The 20,801-nt window shown below is 43.3% G+C and overlaps 1 protein-coding gene across 26 annotated transcripts in view; it reads right to left on the reverse strand.

Moving 5' to 3' along the window:
- HDAC4 (histone deacetylase 4) overlaps positions 1 to 20,801 on the reverse strand; it is a 222,308-nt gene that overhangs the window by 44,922 nt on the left and 156,585 nt on the right. For all 26 annotated transcript variants that reach the window (NM_204313.2, XM_040703235.2, XM_040703237.2 and 23 more), the window contains 3 exons: positions 10,745 to 11,002; positions 9,146 to 9,332; positions 2,275 to 2,408 (listed from right to left, as the gene is read on the reverse strand). In NM_204313.2, the coding sequence (NP_989644.1) occupies positions 2,275 to 2,408; positions 9,146 to 9,332; positions 10,745 to 11,002 (579 nt within the window). The remainder of the gene's footprint in view (positions 1 to 2,274; positions 2,409 to 9,145; positions 9,333 to 10,744; positions 11,003 to 20,801) is intronic.

A 20,801-nucleotide genomic window follows, 5' to 3' on the forward strand; every position in this document is an offset into this window, starting at 1 on the left:
CACAACAGAACCACCAAAAGCAAATTTCCAGGAGACCGACACAGAGAATTGTTTGAGCTCGCATGAAAAAACAGAGCTGAAATTCATTTCTAGCACGCAGTTGTGTGGGGACCAAGTGTTGAGCTGCTTCTGGAAGGGGAGTGGGGGTCCCAATGGAGTTGTGTGGTCCCATACACAGTATATAGGATCATTTGCTACGTAGGGTGCTGTTTTAATCCATCTCTATCAAACACTTGCTGCTAACAGAATCAAACTATATCCACAACCAGACCACAGGAAAGGGCTGGTCAGGAGGCAAGAGGAAACACAAGAATAAGGAAACTTCAAATTTCAAACTGTCCTTTTACAAACACCAGTTGTAATAAATGGATTAACTACGTAATCGCAAACAATTTTCACATCAGACCCTTGGGCTTACTTAACTGGCTCATAGCATCTGTGGCACAGGACAAGATACCTATAACGGCAAATATAAAATGAGTGCACACAGAAGTGTCACCAACACTGACTAAAATATAACACGGAATAAAAGAGGAGCTGAGGGAAAAAAGGTATGCACGCACCAGCTGGCAAATTGCTGACTGCCATGACCCCGGTGTTGCTGTTGACTTCCTGCAGTTGCCACAGACCTAGTACTAGGACAGGGAATGACCAAATGGCTTTGCAACATGGAAATGAATTACTTTGGTCAAGGACAACAGAAGGTGAATGAGTGTCTGCAGCTGCAGGAAAAACCCTATCAAGTACAGAACACTGAAGCAAGGAGCAAGGGAGGAGTGGAGAGAGAGGGAAAGGCTGTGCCCACAAAGCCTGAATAAAGAAGAAAATTTGACTGTGGGTATGAGCAGGAATAGGGGACAGTGGATGTAAAGGAAAGGGGAAGCTAATGAGAGAAAAGCAGGGCTGCCCAGAAAGGGCAGGTCAGATCATTAGGAAAGACACCAGAGAAGAAAACACAGGGTTGTAGGCAGGAAGCTAGCATTACATATCTAATGCTTTCAGAAAAGGGAAGATGAAGGTGAATTTCACCAGTGGTTATAAGGTGAACATCAAAACCAGCTCCTACGAAGTAACTTCAGGAAAACAACAGTTGCTTGGAAGGAAGAACTTCACACATTACAGAACTGTAGGAGACAAGGCAAGTACCACTGTGTGAATTAAATACTACTTCTAACCAGAGGAGCTAGACAGCAGTGAGGTGCTTTGTTTATTTTGTCAGACACCATAATCTCAGAATTCAATTACAAGGGTCTTCATAGACTGAAACAGTTCTGAAGTTCTTCCTTGCTTTGAGGGATAAATAAGCTTATGACAGGGTTGCTTTATCTAATGGCAATGCTGCCACCATGTGGATGTATTTCCTGACTGCTCGGAAAATCCTTCCAGACAGATGCTGACATAACTCATATATACAGTGTGATTCAAACCCCTGAGATGCTTAGAGAACTAATGAACAAATACTATTGTAAATTTATCATCATTACTACTAGCTATGAATAATGATTACTAAACACTTTTTATTTTAGCAACTTTTCACATAGTTTGCTTTGCTCTTAAAACATGCATGTCCAATAAAATTAATTTAACCACCCGTGAGGGAACAAGATTTAGTTGCATCCACCTACCCTCATTCTTTTCACAGTGTTTTCACTGTAGGGTGATCATTAATCATCAGAGAATATTAAAAAAGTTATTAAACCTCTGAGAAATAAACTTTTTGCTCCACAGCTCTTGTTATGATCGGAGTGATATCAAATGACACGGTCACTTCATGTTGTGCTCTTATATTTGGCCATTTCGAAATCTAGCAGTTGATAGTGACTTCCAGGTTACAGGGAATAGGGCTGAAAATTACATGAGCAGCTTCACTGCAAACTCTACAGTTCACATCAGGCAAGAGCCTTCTCCAGCATCTCACAAAATGCTAACAGTCATTGCAATGCAATGAAATCAGACTGCTACAAAAGCACTCCTGACAAGCAAACACACAAGTATAAACAGTCATCCAGGTATGGATTAAATTTAAGCCACATATGGCAAAACACTGCCAACAGCTGGAGCTATAAAACCATAAAGACGGAATGCAGTATAAAGTTTGCACATCCAGGTAGCAATCAGCAGTCTAAGCTGCAGGTTTGGTACACGCACACTACCTTCCAAACCAGAACCTGGCCCCTAAAGCTGCTTGTAATCCAACAGTGCAACCTGCCAGGCAAACCAGGTGCTCTCTCCCCCAGGCCCACCACCCTGTCCCCTTGCTGGTGCTCGTTTTACCTCGCACTTGCCACGGAGACCTGTCTCCTGCAGCCGGGACCAGATGCTCTGGATCCTCCCCGCGTGCTCTGGGTGGCTGTTTGTGTTTCCACAGGTACACTGATGTTTCAGCATCAAGGTGTCATAGACAAGGCCTGCAGCAGAAGTTACAAAATTACTCTAAGTGAATGAAGCTATTTTGCCAGATATATGGAAGAAAAAAATCTCTTTTTTTTTCCCCTTCTGGTGTACAGCACTTTGCATTCAGCTCAATACTTACACGTCTCACCAGGAGCCATAGAGCTCTGAGAGATGACAGTCCAAGGTGCCAGGAAAGGAGATGGGCAGCTGCTTTGAAACAGAACCCCTCTTTACAGCAACCCCCTCCTTTAGAAATCTCAACAGATAAGGAAAAGAAATGAGTCACCATCATTACTTCAGGCTGAGGCTGTGAGAGTGACAGAAGGAGGTGACAAATGACAGCATTGGTACCAATGCAGTGTGCCAGAGCTGGAACATGATTTAGAAGGGGGCTGACTTACAACTCGTCCGCTGGGTACTTTAATAATTGCTGCTAAAATGACTCTAGGGCTTGGGATTAAAAACAAGAAGGAATAAGTCATTAGCAGGCACTATGTTTCATAACATAGTAAGTGCTGAAGTCCTTGCATCAATGTTATTTGACAACACACTAATTAAGACTATTAGAACACACTTGGGCATAATTATTCAGCACGATATGCAGGTATTCAGCTAAATCCCCTCGCACTGCAACTATTTATGGCATGACAACAGCGTAGGAGACTGCTTCATGCTCTGGAGCTGCCCAGGTGCAGTTTTGGAACAGGAGCTGCAATTTCACTGCCAGTGTTTCACAGAACAAAGCCAGCAGTTCCTCCGTAGCTATGCACTCCTGGTGACATAACATTTCTCTTCCTTTATGCAAAAGAGACACAGTGAAATGGTTCAATCTACCCCTCCCTTCAGCCGGGCAATGATCCTCCTAAATCCCACTGGAGCGTGCCTATGCTGGGCCTAGCAATGCCAAGGCAGCTTGTGAGGCCTACCTGAACCGGCCTCAGGTAAGCAGCTGACGTACTGATAAAAAGCACAGTCTGCAGCTGCAAGCAGTTCAAAGAGCCCTCTGAGTACACACAGGGCATGAAACCCCAGCTAGCAAGCCTGACCAGAGCTGGAAATGCACCTTCTGACTGAGTGCAGGCATGTTCTGCCACTGCAAAACTTGGCCTTCCCCTCTGAGGCAAACTCTGGCACTGACACTCAGCTATTGTGCCTCAGGGAAGGTACCTGGCAGCTCCTTGCTTGGCTGTAGGTGAGTGCAAAGGAAAAAAAAAAAACAACACAGCCCATCCAGTTCTAGGAAGGGAACGGAGTGCTGGTGAATTGATGGGCTCTGGGTTAGCCAAAGTTCAGTTAAATAAGATTGTGCTGCAGAGCTCTGTAAAGGGCTCCCATTTGATTCATCATCAAACGTCATCAGGAGCCGCTGGGCAAAGCCAAGCACTTCAATGCCATCTGAGGAGAAAGTAAACACCAACAGTAAGGCTAACTGTCCTTGAAACCCCTCCAGTTTATTTAGACCAGCGTGAGGTCCGTAACTGCTCATTTTAGCTCTAAGCCTAATTAATGAAGTCACCTTCAGGGGATGTCAGGCACTCTGACTAAGTATTTGCCATCCAAAAGGTCCCCACGAAGGTGTCTTCCAAGATCACGTGAGACTGCACTGGACTTGGGTAAAGCGCTGATACTAAACAAAGAAAAGCAGTTCTGTCATCTCTGGCTTCCAGACACATCTACAGGGACTTCAACTGCATGTTACACATTTAAAACAAAAGAGTGCACGTGTATATATATATAACATATATTCAGACTCAACGAACCTTGTATTTAAACAAAAAGAAGCATGAACAGCAAGTAATTTGCTGCTGACTCGCCTGTGTACACCCTTGACTCACTCAGAGCAGGATCATCCTGCTGTTGGGGTCAGCAGCACCAGGATGGCAACTTCTCAAGGCACTCACATGTGCATTGCATTCCCTTGTCAGAGACAGGCTGTACTGCAGCACAGTAGGAATACATACAATTCTTGCCAGTGCTCAGCTACTGGTAAATGACAGAACAAGAAGTCCAACTGGAATCCTGCACTGGAGATGTTCTTGCTGGCACTGCTCAAAGCGTAACTTGCTACAGAGCAAGTGAATGTGGGGATTTACTCACAGCTTGAAAGCTTTAAAGTCAACTGTTTAGAACAAGAAATAGGCAAAAATATTGTTATGTGTAATAAAGAGTTTCTACTAATAATGACTAGTTGGAAAAGCAATTAAAAAATACCAAAGCAAATCATCCCAGCAATGAGAACAGCATACACAGAAGCCTGCAACCAAAAACAGAAAGATATAACAAGTGAGGCATTCTGGGGATGGCCAAAGAGAAGGGCAAGAGGAATGCATGCTGCATGGAGAATAGGCAAGATAGTGCACCAGGAATTCACTCATACAAATTGAGAAAGTAAAATATAATACAGGAACGTGCAGAATTAGAAGCTGGAAAGGACAGTCCTTCCTGCAGCTAAGCCTGAGGCTAGTTCAATATCACGCCCTTAGAGTCTGAGGAAGAATCAAGCATTTCCAAGCAGTTACAAGTAGTTTTTAAGCAGTCTTTTGTTTGCCTCCTGGGCTCTCAGACTGGTGTTCTGGCAAATCTTGCTTCTTGGGTACTGGTCACAACTTGACAGTGAATTATACTGACTGAACTGCATAGCTGGAGAGGGGGTCCAACACTATTTAAATACTAAGTATGAGAATCTGTGTTGCAATTTGTACTTCTTTTTAAAGGCATTTTTCCTAAGTTCCTAAGCTTTAAATAGTAACTCCTGTAATACCATCAGGATGTAACCCTAGCTATGCAAGCAAGCAAAACCAGAAGGCTAGTCAGATCAGCGCCTTCTGTCTTGTTCCCTGTTTTGTGCCTGGGTAACACTGGCAGGGCAGAATCCAACACAGACCAAACCAGTGACAAAAACAAATGAAAATCCAGATTTTTGCATTGATCTTACACTCTTCTGTCACTCTCCTGACTTCCTCCAGTGCAGCAGAGTTGAGTAGCCTCCCAGGTTATTTTGGAGAAGCCTCGTGTCAGCTCAGAACCAGGTAGTGGCATTTACCAGCTCACCTTACTTGGTGCCACCCAAGAGAGCCACAATGATGAGAGCAAAGACAAGTACCTGTGGGCTTGATCCCCAGCCACACAAACTGGCACCTCTTCATCCACATCTGCAAAGGCCAGAAAGCTGCAGGTGTGTTTAAAATGCACGTATGCATCTAAAATAGATTTTACTAACTGAGCCTATTAAATATGAGATACAAAAAGCAGTTAAAGAAAAAGGTTTTGGAAAACGTGGTGGTATGATGCCTACTCATCCCTATTTCTGAAGTTAAAGGGAATAGCAGGGTTTATAGTTTGGGTGAGCTATAAAGTTTCCCAAAGATTCACTAATAACAGCAGAGTCAGTCACCTCTCAGTGGAGAGAAGGGAACTGTTTCAGGTTGCTTACTGTGGCTGTGGACACTCAGATGAAGACATATACACAAAGGAAAACTTGATAATTTAAGCTTAAAATATTTAATTATATTGGCCATCATGAGTTAAAGTAAGTGATGTTGGAAGCAATACCCTTTCAGACATGACAATCATTTTTAAAGGTCAGCACTACAGTACAACCAACTTGCCTTTCCTGGCAGAACAAACGTGAGATTTGAGGTTCAAATAATTATATCACTCTGCACAGAAAAGAATAAATGCCTTCATCAGAAATGAAAAATACTTTAAAGCAGAACATCAGAATAATTTGTGGTACCATTTTTACAGGAGATCAGAGACTGGATAATTGGAGCTATGCAAATTAATGGCCTAACCTGAGAAGCCTTATTGAAGTGTGTAGAACAGTGCATGCAGGAGTACTCATTAAAGTCAGGGGGCTACGCATGCTAGTGAGGGCAAGTTCAACAACTAGCTTTCTTTCATATTCTGCTATGAAGGAAAATTTAATGTCATGCTTCAGGACACAAAACGAACTGCTTGAAGAAGTCGGGGAGGGCACTGTTTTCACTTTCATGTGCAGTAACACACATCATGTTTGAGCAGTACATCATGTTGCTGTTTTTCTTTTCCTCTGAAGTCTCAGATACTAGTCACTGACAGAGACAGGAAAACAAATTATACATAAAAAACAGAACTACAAGCTATCTGGTCCAACTTCTGCCCAGAGAAAGCATTAGCCCTTTCTATACAGTATTCTGAATGCAAAAGAGATGAACTATGCCTTTGTTGGACAATAACTGATCTGTAGGAGCCACATTTGTGTCTAGAGTAATCATTCTGGTTTCATTGGGGCCACTGAAAGAGGTTTGTTTTTCAACCCCTCTCACCAAACGATCACAAGAATTCAAACCTCAACTTCTCCAAAATCCAAAGCACATAATAGTGTAAGAATCAGTCTCCAAAGCAGCCACTTATCAAACACATGGGTTCTCCTAGTGAAAAAGAAGCCTGATGCACTTCAGCATCACTTGCTTTGAAAAATCCCCGAGGCTTTAATTTCCTGCCTTTCAAAGAAAAGTTCAATCCCAGCAATTAAGCTTTAGTATCCACCTCCAAAAACACAATCACTGATAGACTACAGACTGCTGCAGGAGAACAGAACTGGCCTTAGTAGTGCACACATGCTCAACATTTGAGATATCTGCCTTTCCTTTCTGCGCCCGCAGTAGCAGGCTCTTTTTTCCTGCCACTGTAAGCAAATAGTGCTGGTTAATTAAACAAGTCCTTCGCCTGGGTGAGAATGCATGTGGGGAATACAGTAACTCTGCTTGTCTGAAAGTTCTCTCCTTGGGAATTAAAAAGGGAAGGAAACAAGAGATTTTCAGCCTGAGTGTGGGGAGGGCTTCAAGCTTACTAGCTCCAGCAAATGCCAAGAACCACCTTCTCTCTTGGCAGCAGTTAATTGCGTTCTCCCTCCTCCATCCATCTATCCTAAGTGAAGAGATGTGCATGAGATGCAAGGCAGTGGAAAAATCAAGCCCCTGGAGTCTGGACATGGATAAATGCCATAAAAAGGAAATGTAACAGGTGAAATACACTGTACATTGTTTGTGTCATTGCACTAGTTTAAATACATGTACAGTACTATATAAAAGCAATGCAGGTTTTTTACCTCTTACTGTAGGCCGCTTTTTGTAACCTTTCCTACAAGGAAAACAAATCATAACACTCTAACAGTGTCCTTCCAATGCAGCACCATTCTCCAGACTGTATTCTTACTGCTACATTCTTATGTAATTTTAATGAAATTCAGAAGCACATATCTGAGTGAAACACACATCCTCTGCTAGGAAATGTTACTGTATATTCAGCCTTGTGCATGATTGACAAGGCAACTTAAGTACTGGAGGAGGAGAAGGGAAGAGAGAGAAGAATGAATAATCTCTTACAGTAGGGCCATGCTTCCATTTGTTTTCAAAGCAGCAAGGTTTGGGTCTAAGAGTATCAGGTGCTCAAGTTTCATCTGGTTTGACTGTGAGCTGCAGGATTACCCTTCCTTACACTCTTGGCAAAAGCCAAAAGCTAGAATAATCTTGGCGCTGTAACTGGCTACCCTGCAAACATAGTTTTGCTAAAATTCAAAGTTTAAATATTAGCAGCAGATGGAGACTTGAAAAGCTGATTTGCAAACATTAGATACTACCTGGACTTTTAGAGAGCCGACTGCACATGCCTCCCACCCAGCAATTAACAGCTACAGAACAAAGTCAGCTTTAGTGCATCACTATCACTATACCATCAGTATCTAATTCACAGTGCTGATTTTAATGATGCAAGAAAAAGAGTGGGTTAAATAAGATTAAATGGATAAATCATGAGTTGCCCTTACTGCAGCATTTTTTTCTCCTTTCCTCAGGGCACATATCACATGGCAAAATGTTCATTCACAAAATAAGAGCTTGACATCTTGGGAAGAAGGCAGAACCTTCAAAATTAAGTTGCCTAATTATCTAACGTGGGCCCTGACAAGTTGCACATAATTTACTTTTATCTGTTAAGAATAGACAGAAAAGATTTTGATGGAAAAAAGGAACTCGTAAGCCCTCCCTGATTTAGGAAGAATAGTTTATTCTTGCCTTAAGTCTTTGTGGGGAGACTAACATCTTTTTTGCATTTCTGATTTTCGTGAGACAAGTACAGAACTGCACTCATAATTTGTGTTTTGAGATGAAGACTGAACAGGTACAAAAATGCTCTTCGCTCTGTTTCTCCACACTGACATCTTGGAATGATCAACTCACCTCACTTTTCCTAACCCACAGGCACAGACTCCCAGGCAGAGTGTTGTGGAAGGAGGGGTAGTCTGGCACAAAGCCCAAACTGGATAACTTATGGCATGAGATTATGCAGGGACTGGAGAAGGTGCAGAAAATACAGCCGACAGATACTGCATTTGGCATGCTGTCCTTTTTCAATAACATTGCCTCTCTCCTCCTTGCATCTAAATCAGCCTTGTCACAGTGTATGACTTGTCCTTTTTTTTTTTTTTGGAGATACATAATTAAAGTACTACGCTATGTTTCTATTGATTTTTTTCAGACTATTTTCCGTCTGGACTACAGGGTGTCTGTCCCTCAAGGGAATGCAAAAGCAGGACAACAGGGCATAGGATGACCAATCACATTCTCAAAGACGACAGGATATTACAGAGCCAACAGACAGCTGAGACTCAGCCCTTGGACAGACAGCCTTGCAGGGACACGGGGCAGAAAAACACAACATGAAGCTACTACAGCCCCACTGATTGGTTTCCAGTGCCCTCCAACATTACCTGTAGTGAACCTTGGCTTAGTGGGTGGCTCCTGTACGGACATAGGGAAGGTGGCTGAGGCGGGTGAGGACTGTGCACGGGACAGGGGCCGATGGCCTCCAAAGGAGACAGGCATGCCAGCTGCCTCCAGTGATGCCTGGTAGTTTCTCAGCTGGTGAATGCGCTGCTGCTCCAACAGGAGGGCTTGCTGTGGGGAAGAGAAGCAGGTAGATACTGAAGGTAGCCTCACAAAAGGTCCAGCATCAGCAGCATGTCACGTCATGTTTATTTATTCTTACTAGAGAAATGAGGCCTACATGCGATTGTATAAATCTAGGAAATTACTTTGCACAAGCATGGTTGGCAATGGCATCAACCCCGCAAGGCAGCACTGTTATGAAGACAATGCTCCTCAATTTGAGACTGGAGATGTCTCTGAGCTGCAGGCAGTGACATGTGGGGCCCACAAGTCGGCCCCGCTGTGCCAGGGAGACAGCAGCAAGCAGCTCAATGCAAACGTCTACGCAGAGCAAGCACAATTTGCACCTGATTCAGACATTGCAACAGCAAGCCTGGCACCAGTCTGCCTTCCCTAGCCAAGGGCTGTGGATTTACTGTGAGAGCTACACGCTGGCAGTGCTTCAGCAATCTGTTTTTGGCTGCAAGGGCCGTGCAGGGGTTACACGAGGCTCAAGGTACAGTCAGGCACTAAGGGCTGCAAAGACAAGCTGAGCACTTCAGGTCCCTCCAGAGAATTCTAACTTTCTCACTCATTACTGCTACCACAAACAGTGTTTTCTGGGAGACTGCCATGTAATTGGGAGGTAACGCTATGCTACATGGTTACTGGATTTACTGCTTCTAATCCCAAGCCTCTGGTCTTTTCCATCAAAAGGGAGTGCACCTGTGATCTCTGGGATTTGCAGTGCTGAAGAAGGAATCCCCTCCAAAAAAACCACTTTGACACTCCAACTCTTACCTAGCCCTTCTCTGCAGCTGTCAATTTGTTTTAGAATGTTAGAGTCATAAAACAAAATTCTCTGCTAGGATCCCTCGCATAAGCATGTTCTCTGCTAGTATTTCGTGCTCAAAAAACATTAAGAGTAGTCACAAAGCCAAGTCCCAAATGGTCACTGTGACAATATGAGGATTTACTTTGTAAAACAATTGCACTGCTTTCTTGCAAGGCTTTTTCCTACCCCCCTCTGTCCCAGAGGCTTGTATCATCACCCTCACAAACATCAAGTCCTGTCCTCTCTGTAGGCTGCATGCAGCTATGCTAAGGTATGTATCTGCAAGCACAAGCCATATATGTTCAATTAGGTTAGTATTAACCTTCCCATTCTCTACACATAGAAGGAAAGCTTGGTCCTAATATGATGATTATAATCCACCATTCAAAGGCTGGGACAATCTTAAGCTATTTTTTTAGGAATTTGGGTCAGTTGTATCAGTAACTAGCAGATTTCTGACACCCACTCCTAGCAGCTGTAAGTATCTGTGACATGAGGGCTGGTTATCTTGACTTTCATCCACAATAGCACACACAGATTCAACCTGTCACTCCAGGTGCTGCTAAACAACCCAACTCCAGGAGCCCCCAATGCATTCTGAGCTCACCTGGCGGAAGAGCAGCTCCTGCTCAGCCTGCCTCTGCCCAGACTCCAGCTCCTGCTGTGGCTCAGCTTCCTCCTCATCGCTCTCGATGGGTTCTTGCTTCACCTGCACCATATTGGCCAGCCCTGGGACCTCCTTTTGGCTTGAGACTCTGTCACTGTATGGCTCCTCCAAAAGGGCTTGGTGTTCTCGAAGCTCTTCTTCTGTCTCCTCCGGGTGGCTTTCATGCTGGCGAGCTGGCTCGTTGGGTTTTGATATTATCTGCAAACATCCAGGAGGTTAATTGATAGTAAAATGTAACTTACTGCAGGTCAAGCTGACTATGTTCTCCTGGAAAAGCTAGCTTCATGAAAAGAGAAATCATGAACTATAGCTCTTATAAACAAGGTCTAAAACAACAGTGCAACAGAAAGGTCAGTTTAGTCTCAACATTAAGTGCTATCAAAGAAATACGTCCTAAGTAATGAAGGCCCCTTAGTTTGCACTTGATTTTCCCCCTAAAGCAATCAGAACCTCTTACGCCTGCTCATCTATGGATGCTAGTGAATTCAGTGTAACCACCATCAACATGTTCAGCAATTAAAATCCTGAAAAAATAAGAGAGACAAATGCTCTCAGAGGGCTTCTGCTTCACTGTTTGTCCAGCTTCTTCTGGAATCATCCCATGAATTTTATCATGAATTTTCATAAATTATCATAAATCTGAGAATTTTCTCTGAAGACTCCTCCAAAACTTGTGCTCTTTCATAGTTAGTTAAGAGGAAACTGAGGACTCTAAACTTACAGCATCTTTACAGAAACCAACTGCAAGAAGAGCATCATTCTAATCAGACCTTCCTAACGAGGGAGTGAACTTCACCAAATGTGCCTGCTAAAACAAAGGGAACAACGTGATTTTCACTGTAATTCAACAAGGCCAAACGTTTTGCAAATCCATCAGTGAGGTAAAATTCTCAGCGCCTGGTCTCAAACTGCTTATGATTTTTATTTGGAGCAAAAATGTATGTGTACTATTTTTACACCCAGCAGAGGTAAACAGATTAATGTCCTTTCTTTTAAACAGTTCAGACTGTACTCGTTTCATAAGCTTATAAAAAAATGCTGAACTATGAAAGCTGTCGGGGCAGAGCTTTAATAGGGATTAGGTCATTGGTATGAAAAGCAATATTGATTTTAAATCTAATAAAGCTAAATCAAAACATGGTTATTGAACACATGCAGGAGTGACTACTTAAAAGTAACTCATTCTTTGAAGACCATTGACTCAAATCTGAAACTAAGCCTTTTTCCCTAAATGTAAGAAGAGAAGCTCTGCCATATAACTTCAGCAAATCTATTCAAAGAAGATTTAGGCATAAAAAGGCCATATTAAGGATTAATTGCCTGAAAGTATCATGCTAAGGACAGCAAGAAACTGTTCATAACTACAACAGAGGGTGTCACAGAACTGGGGTTCAAAACTTCCCTTATCATCAGAGCACTGTAAGGACGAGGATGCAGGGCTAGAGCTCTCTAGCACTTGCAGACTGCTGAGTTTTGTATGTCTCAGCTCCTAAAAGAAGCATAATATGCAGAAGGGCCTTATCTTGCTTAGTCTAAGGCAAAACCCTGTGGGGCTCATCTGAACCCCCAATGCATATGATGGGTGCAGTCCATCCATCCTCGTTACTAAGAGCCAATAATCTGGTACTGGTCAGTAACTGGTTGCACAGCTGCTGTTGGCAAGAGTGAGTTTCCATAATAGACGCCACCAACCCAGATAAATATTTCTCAATGGGCTAGCCAACCTGGTAGAGTCAGCTTAACCTAAAAAAGCCAGGGGAGAGAGTGATTCTTCCACAAGCATCTAAGCCAGCTGTGGACATGGTAGTCAAGCCAAGGACACAAAGTGGTGCGAGAAAATATGAAACAGCAATCCACAAAATAGCTGAAGTGGCACCCATTTGTGTACAGGCATGTGATGAAGGAGGTGGCTGCACTACAGCCTGGTGGGGAGAGCTCTCAGGCCTGTCCTGGAGAGCTAGCATACTTGGGCGATTCTCTGAAATGCCTCTGTACTATAGTACGTGAGGATCACACAGGAAGATCTGAATTCTATGCGCAATTACAGGGCCATGAGCTCCTCTGGAGCATGGAGATTTGGTGGAATAACTCAAATGACTGGAGTGCTGTGATGGAGGGATGCTGGTCGTTTAGGGAGGACGAGTTGGGAAGTAAGGAAAGGACCCTTTACACTAAGAAAAAAGCAGGAATGTATGGTGTTCTGCATCTTGGTATGGGTCTGGAGTTAGTCAAGATAAGCAGGCAGATCAAGATGGGTGCTTATGTAATGGGTAGGCTGCTGTAGACTTCCTGATCAGATAGAAGTATGTGAGGGCTACTTCAAAGTGCTGCTGGAATGTGACACCACAGTGGAATTCAAGACCCAAAGAGTAGAAAGCATGGTAAAGAGCAGGACCATAGCCCTGAATTTCAGAAGAGCAGACTTTAGCCTCTTCAGATACCTATTCAGAATAGCTCTATGGCTATAGTACAGGCAGCAGAAGGCCAGCATGGATGAGCAGAGATCTCCTGCCTGAACTTGACACAAATGGGCAGTATATAAGAGGTGCAAGCAGTACAGGTGACCCACAAGAAAAGAAGAGTGTTGCTATATGACCTTGCAGAGATGGTGTTAGGAAACCCAAAGTTGACCTGGAATTGAATCTGGCAAGGGATATGATGGGAAACAGGCAGAAGGAAGATCAGGGAGAATGTTGGGCCCACTGCTGAAGAGAACAAGGGACCTGGTCACATGGAAATGGGCACGATACTCAGCGCCTTCTTCACCACTAAGAATGGCCTTGAGGTATCACATGCCCCTGAGACCAGTGGGGGAGTCTTGGAGCAAAGAAGCCAGTGGATAAAGACCAGGTTTAGGCAGTATTTAAACTAGACATACCTAGGTCTATCAAGCCTGGTATGTTTCACTCACAGATGACAGAACAAGAGGCACCAGACAGGAATTAAAGCATATGAATTTCCTTCTGAACACTATATAACTCTTTTTTCCTTCTTTCTTTTTTTTTTTTTTTTTTACTGTGAGTGTGGTCAAATGCTGGAACAGACGCCCAGAAAAGTTGCTGAGGTCTCCATCCTTGGGGATACTGCAAACCCAGTTGGATGTGGTCTTGGGCGAGCTACTCTAACTGACCCTGCTTGGAGTAGATGATCCCAAGAGGAGCCTGCAAATCTAAATTATTCTGTGATCATAACACCTTGAGGATTTTTGTGGGTTCTTCCCCCCAAGCCTTCATCTCTTCAGTTTCATGACTATTTATGCACACTGCATAGCTAAACCACGCTAAGCTAAAGGTAGTTCTTCAATCAGTTTTCTTTAAGCTCACCGAGGCTTGATTAATATAATCTGGCTTAAAGGTAATTCAATCACCATAAATCATCATCGACTTTTTTCTGCTTGGATCACAGCTCTCAGGCTTTGAACTTGATACCTTTTCAACTTATGAACTATGCAAGGTGAGTAACTGCTGGTAAAATAACTTACAATGTCGTTGTCAAATGTAATGGAAATGAGAAGCAGCATAACTCCCTAGAAGTTTAAAATTATTCAAATTCCATTAAAACGTAATAATTTAATGAAAAGCACATTGTAAAAGGCTACAGTGCAGGCTGAAAGACCAAGTGGTCCATGACAAGGTGATTTCAAACATTCTGCTTGCTGTCCTGATACAAACTGAATCTGTCAGTACGTCAGCAGTTCTAGCTGCTACAACCCAAATCTTCTTAAAGGACGATTCTGCAAAGAAAGTACTGCTATGAACAAATTTCACATAATTCACAATGCTGCGCACCCCAGGTCCATAAAATGACTAAAAATGACTTGAAAATCCTCCTTTTTTTTTTTTTCTAATTCTATGAACACATGCTCATATAAAAACCAAAAGTTATGGTAATCTAATTGCAGGGGAATGAATATAAAGTTAAGAGAGCGCTTAAAATGGCCACGAATGTATCTTAAGTAGTAAACAATTACGCAGTGAACCATAAACAACCCCTTCCCTTACTTAGCTCTTTCATATCCTTTTGCAATGAGGTTATTCCTCTATTTTTATACACCGTCACCTCTAGCAATCACAAACTGTCACCACAGAACACAGCACTGCCTCTTTAGTCTTGGACAACTATTTCAGTACAGAAGTAACAACTCAATTCACAAGCATTATTAAAAATTAGGCATCAGATGGCCACATTTCTTATCTTCCTCTCTGAAATACAAGGAGTAGAAAGGAAAAAAACATAGCAACTTCAGGTCCCAATACAAGGAAATTTGAAGAATTATTCATTTTTCCATGGAATACCTCATATAGAAAAAAATATTTAAAAGAAGGGGCTCTGTTTTTTGTTAGTAAAATTTCAGTTGGCACCTGTTGTATCTCCTACATACTTCTGTATTTACCGCTTCTCGTTATCTTTTCTGATTCTAAAAGGCAGATGAAGAGCTCCTTGGGAAGTACGTGCAGAGATTAAGTATATCAATGAGACTATAGCAAAGCTTCCTATTGGAAATCTCTGATTAAGCTTTCTCCTTGAAGACAAACAGTTACAGAAGAAATTTCTTGTCCTACACAAATAAAAGGCTCTTTCAGAAATGAAAGGCTGACAGAGCAGGGCATGACTGTAGGTACAACTTGAAGATCTCAAGATCTCTTCCGATTTCTGAGTGCAACAAAGGAACCTGGTGTTTCTCCAGTGTTTCTCCTCATGGTAGTTACTGAAAAGTACAGAAGAACTATGAACCACTGAGGAGACTGCTTTCAAAAACCAAATTAACAACAGTTTTTTGGAATGCAGCATACCTGCTGAAGAGAATACATCAGTCACGTCCTTCAGAATACTCATGGCTGCCCGACAGACTGGTGTGCAAAGGACTGGGGGCTGAAAGCACCACACACACCTTTGAACTTCAGGATAAACTGTCACAGTTCCATACAACTCATTCAGGGTTATCTACAGGTAGAACAAGCTCAAAGAGATCATTCTTGACAGTGTGCCAAAAGCCCATTCCACTTTGCTAGATAAGTAGAGTTGACCAACTTTGCATAGATAGGAAGATGCTGAAAGGCAGATCAGACAACACTACTGTTGAGAACAAGCCCGCTTCTGTGCTTGGAAGCACAGAGCATATCCAGCGGGATGGAGTGGCCTCCCTGTTTGGGTAGTGGACACAAAGAGTGGATGTTACCAGCTGGGACCCCACTCTCCTTCACTGCTAACATCAACCATGCAGAGGAAGAGAGAAGAGGAAACCTCCCTTTCCTTCCTCTGCAGATGAAAAAGGACACTCAGGGAAGAAAGAACAACTCTGCTGGAGTTGCTGGGGAAGCAGCTTTGGTAAAAATGAGAAAAAAGAGAGGATGAAGTGACAAAAAGGGCTCAGCTCATAAGCATCCTAAGCCAAAAAAAAAAAAAAAATGCCGCTGGAGTTAAGGATATAGCTAGGAATTGAAAACTGAGTGGCAGTGGAGTGACTACCAGCAGGGATGCTCAAGAAAAAGGGAAGCATCACAAGACATCTTGTGAGGAGCAGGCACATGGACAAGATTTTGGAGGAGAAAATATATTGCTGAGGGCTTGAATTAACTACTGAGAAATGGCAACACGAGTCTTCCTCTTCTGGCTGTCAAGGCTGGCTCTTCCCTTGAAGAATGGGAAAGCCTAGTTTTTAATTTTCATAGGCTAAAGAGAAGAGATGATAAGGAACAATGGGGAGAGGCAGCATTGGGCACAGGCCATAATGCAGGCAGCTGGTAGAATGTCCTGCATCAGCTGAAGCCAAGAACAATTTCTTTTTTTTTTTTTCCCCCTCAAGTGATGAGACAGCAAGAACACTAACTGCTGGAAGCAGCCTACCTGTTGGAAGGACCATGAGCCTGCTCACCTCTGTGCCTAGGCAAGAGGGAATGACTGAGCTGCAACAAGCCAAGGAACAGGGACTGTCTGGGGGGAGAATATGAAGGGGAGTGAGAAGACAACGCTTTGGCAACAGCAGAAGCTGTTTTTTTCCTCCCTCTCCCAAATAATTGGAATTATGGACTTGATTAAATCAGGCGTGTCTAGCTTTGCAACAGCAACCCACAGAACATTGGCTCCTGGCAAAACCCCTTAATAACAGGTATGCAGCAACAGGCAGATTTCTTGAAGAAGATGAAAACTTCTTGTTACTTTATCCACCAGCCTGAAAGTTAAGAGAAGAGTGCAGGGGGAAAGTGTTTGAGTGATAAGTGAGTAAGAACTATGCCAAAACAGGGTTTCCTTAGACTTTCAATGGATAACAGCCCTAGCTGAACATTGTGCAATATAATCTACAGCGTATTTTTCCAATAGTACAAATTGAACATTATATATTAAAAAGCACTCCAGAAGTCACTTGAGGCTAAACAGCCAATGTGTTCCAAAAAAGAAAAATTCAGGAAATAGCAAGGTTAAATTCTAGGTGTTAGTAAAAACGTATCCACCCAACACTGCTGCACCACAGACAAGTCAAGGCACTGTAGTCTGGCACATATACATTGCCATATATATGCCACAGCTGAAGAAACACTGCTCTTTCCAGTGTGCTAAAAACGGGGCTTACCCAGGAGAACCATAATTTAACCACAGAAGCTCTGTGTTAATCTGCTTAACAGTACAATTCAGGACTAAAAGGGAGATTATCTGATCTACGAAGGCTTCGTGAATTATACATTCAGTGGACTAATGCCAAAACACTCATCTTCGTTACAGAAAGGTAAAAAGTTGAGTCTTCTGGCAAAGGATTTATGGAAAACTCACATATTTCTTTTCAGAAGGGGAATGGCTGCTTCAAGACCCATCACGCTGCAAAGCTATTCTTTTAACTCAAAACACCCAGAGAACACTGTTCTACTCCTCCAGGCTCCAGAAGGCAGGCACGACAAAAATACCCCCTGATGCCAACCTCCAATGACACACAGATACACAAGCAACACACTGCTTCTCTCTCTCACATAAGAAAGACCAACATCTGTATCTTAAGAGAGACTGAGGAATGATCGCTACTGAAGGTGAAATGATGCCAGGAATGGTGTACATATTTATTGCACAGCAAAACAATTCCTTACCCTCAGCAAAGCTCTTCCGACCATCAAAAAAACCCCCACAAATATTCCCAATTAATGTTTGAATGTTAAACATGCAAAAAAGGTGGGAAACATGGGCTTGTGTTGCTAGTGCAATTTAAGGTCATTTCTCCAATGCACCTGCTTTAATGCATAGCTTTTTTTTTTTCAGGCTTGTTTAGTATTTACTGTTCCAGGGCTCGTGTCTGCCTCATTCAGATCAAAGGTAGCTCAGTTAACAAGGAGTGATCCAGCATCTCATCCAGAATCTTCTTTACTGGACCAACCCCTGGCTCTGAAGAAGGAGCTGCTGAACCTTTGTATGGACTGGGGGCATGATCATCACTGGAGCACACGAGCGCCCTGCAAATGTTACTGCACTCAAACTCACAGCAACTTGGCTGAGGGAAAGGAGTGGAGCCGCTCCATGCCACTCAACAAGCAGCCCAGGCAGAGCATGGGGCTCTACAGCATCAGGGAAAGCCAGTTCTGCAGCAGCCCTTTATCCCTTTCAGCAATCCCTTGTTGCTCTTTGTCTGCCCTTCATTTGTCTGCATTTTTAACAGAACGGTGCTTTTTGGGGGGTACGTGTGCTTTATTTTCCTTCCTCAAAGCAAACACCAATGTCACCACCAGGTGACAACACCAACACTGGGTGTGCAGCCCTCACACTCCCCCATTTGTCAAATTTCAGGTTACTGCTCCATAGCCTCAAGCACCAAGGCTTTACAGCAGAATCCCCTAGGTGATTATTCTTATTAACTGGGAGCAAAACTACCTATTTTCCTTAGGAAAAGAACAAGACTTTGGAAACAACAAGACCCGTTTTAGCTAAAACCTAATCTGATGTAGACATCAAACAGGGAAAGTTTAAGGCCAAAATCCTAAAAAAATCACAAGCAATTGAAAACAGTCTCCTGTTATTTACAGGAACTATAACCCAACCCGAACAGACAGCGCTGTCAGTTCTGCTAATAATTAAAAGGCAGCAATCTATTACATTATTTTTAGTTGTGCCCTCACGCTCCTGCACACAAGGGGTCTTAAAATATCCATGTGTCTGGGAAAAGTCTTCTTCCGTGTCAGCACTTGGATGCTGTCCCACGGGATACATTTGCCACACACATACAGAGTGAGCACCGAAATGCTTTTAAGTCATTGCTTCTATAAATCAAACACACGGAAACTGCCCGTGTGATGGGTTTAACTACGCTCCCCCTGTAGATGTGCTGCATCCCCAGGCTAACAAAGCTGAAATTCAGGCTTCTCGAACAGCACGCTCTGCAGCTTCTGGGAGGTCTGAGTGAAAGGCTGAATGAGCCGGGGAGGTACGTCACAGCAAGCCTTTGGACACTTCCAAGTGCTGGCAATGGAAGTCTTGGAAAACTAAAACAAACAAACCACTGAACTGAAATGGACTTCCTAACAAAGAAACCCTACCTAGAGCCCCGAGCCCTAACGTTGGCTGCACGGAGCGTGTCAGGAGAGAGGGAAGGGAAACGTCTCCAGCAACAGCAGCTCCCAGCAGCCCGGTGTGCGGGGCCAAGCCAAGCCCAGGGCTGGCACAGGCAGTGCATGATGGCCACCATCCAGAAGTACACGATTGACGTCAGCAGCTTGTGTAATCATCCTGCCTTCGCTCCAGTCCGTAAACAGCGCGCTGGGGAGCAGGGGGGCTTTCTTTCAATTGTCGCTTTCTCCTCACTGCAAACTTGTTTTCTGCTATTTTTCTTCACCCAGCTCTCCATAGTCATGTTTTCTCGTACGACAGAACAGTGAAAATATATGGAGAAATCCCCACCGTAAATTAAACTGCAGCAACCCCAAAAGGTGCATGTCTGCTGTCTGACTTGTCCTCTTGAGCCCGAAGCCTACCTGTGGGCTTGTTTTGTAAAGAAAGCCATGACTGGAAGTGAACCAGCATCAATACAAGAGCCAGAAAAATATCACACTGCTTATGAAATATTTCCCCCTTCCCTTGAAGCTTTTTATCACTGTAAGTCTATCAACGGAATTTGTCTTCTGACAATATCTCAGCTGGGGCCAGCTGGCACAGCTCCATCCATACCACTGGTGATCAGATCTCACCCTTAGAAAGCGAGCTTTACCTTCTGATGGGCTAAAACACCAAGACAGATGTTGCCTTTTTACATCCATGCCTGAGCAATCACCCTAGAGCAGCTTTGCTTGAGCTTTAGCCATAACATTGGGATGCCCACGTTTGGGCTGCAGAACAGCTGCAAAACCCACACACTGGCACAGCATTCTGCAGTGTTCACCTGATGTTGCCTAAGTGATTTACAGAATGCGACATACTAAACGTAGAGCTTTCTTCCTTCAAAGTAATTTGAGAATCACTTCTAATTAATCTTCAAAACAATCTCTGCAGGATGCACAGCAATACAGCCCTCATTTTCAGGAGAAGAAATGGATTGAAACCTGTCATGTTTTACACAGGGACAGAGTTAAGAGAATCTAAACTGGAGATGGGAACAGCTTTTCTCTTTCCAAAGGCAATCTCAGTGAAAAATGCCTCAGTATGTCTGAAAGTCTTCCCTTTCAGTTATTTTCCAGTGTTGTCATGTCTGAAATCTCTCACTTTTTTCTCTCAAATTCGTATTACTGCTCCTCCTCCTGTTCACACCAAATGTATACACAACAGTTATTTTTCCCGTATTACCTGACAGCTTTTTAAGTTCTCTGCTACAAAACTGACAAAGATCTAGATGTGGATGAACAGCAACAATGACAGCTTTAAAAAGTATTACTGCAAAGTCTGAATCGTACCGCTTCCCACTACTTGCAAGAGAGGTATTGATCCTCACTGCGGTGATGCATGCCCCCATCCTTGTTGATGTATTTCTCAAAATCATGAAAAAGAGGCTCAAGGATGAAGGCCAATAGGTTATGGAGTCAGACACCAC

The sequence above is a fragment of the Gallus gallus genome, chromosome 7 (genome assembly GCF_016699485.2).
Source record: "Gallus gallus isolate bGalGal1 chromosome 7, bGalGal1.mat.broiler.GRCg7b, whole genome shotgun sequence".
Lineage (NCBI taxonomy): Eukaryota > Metazoa > Chordata > Aves > Galliformes > Phasianidae > Gallus > Gallus gallus.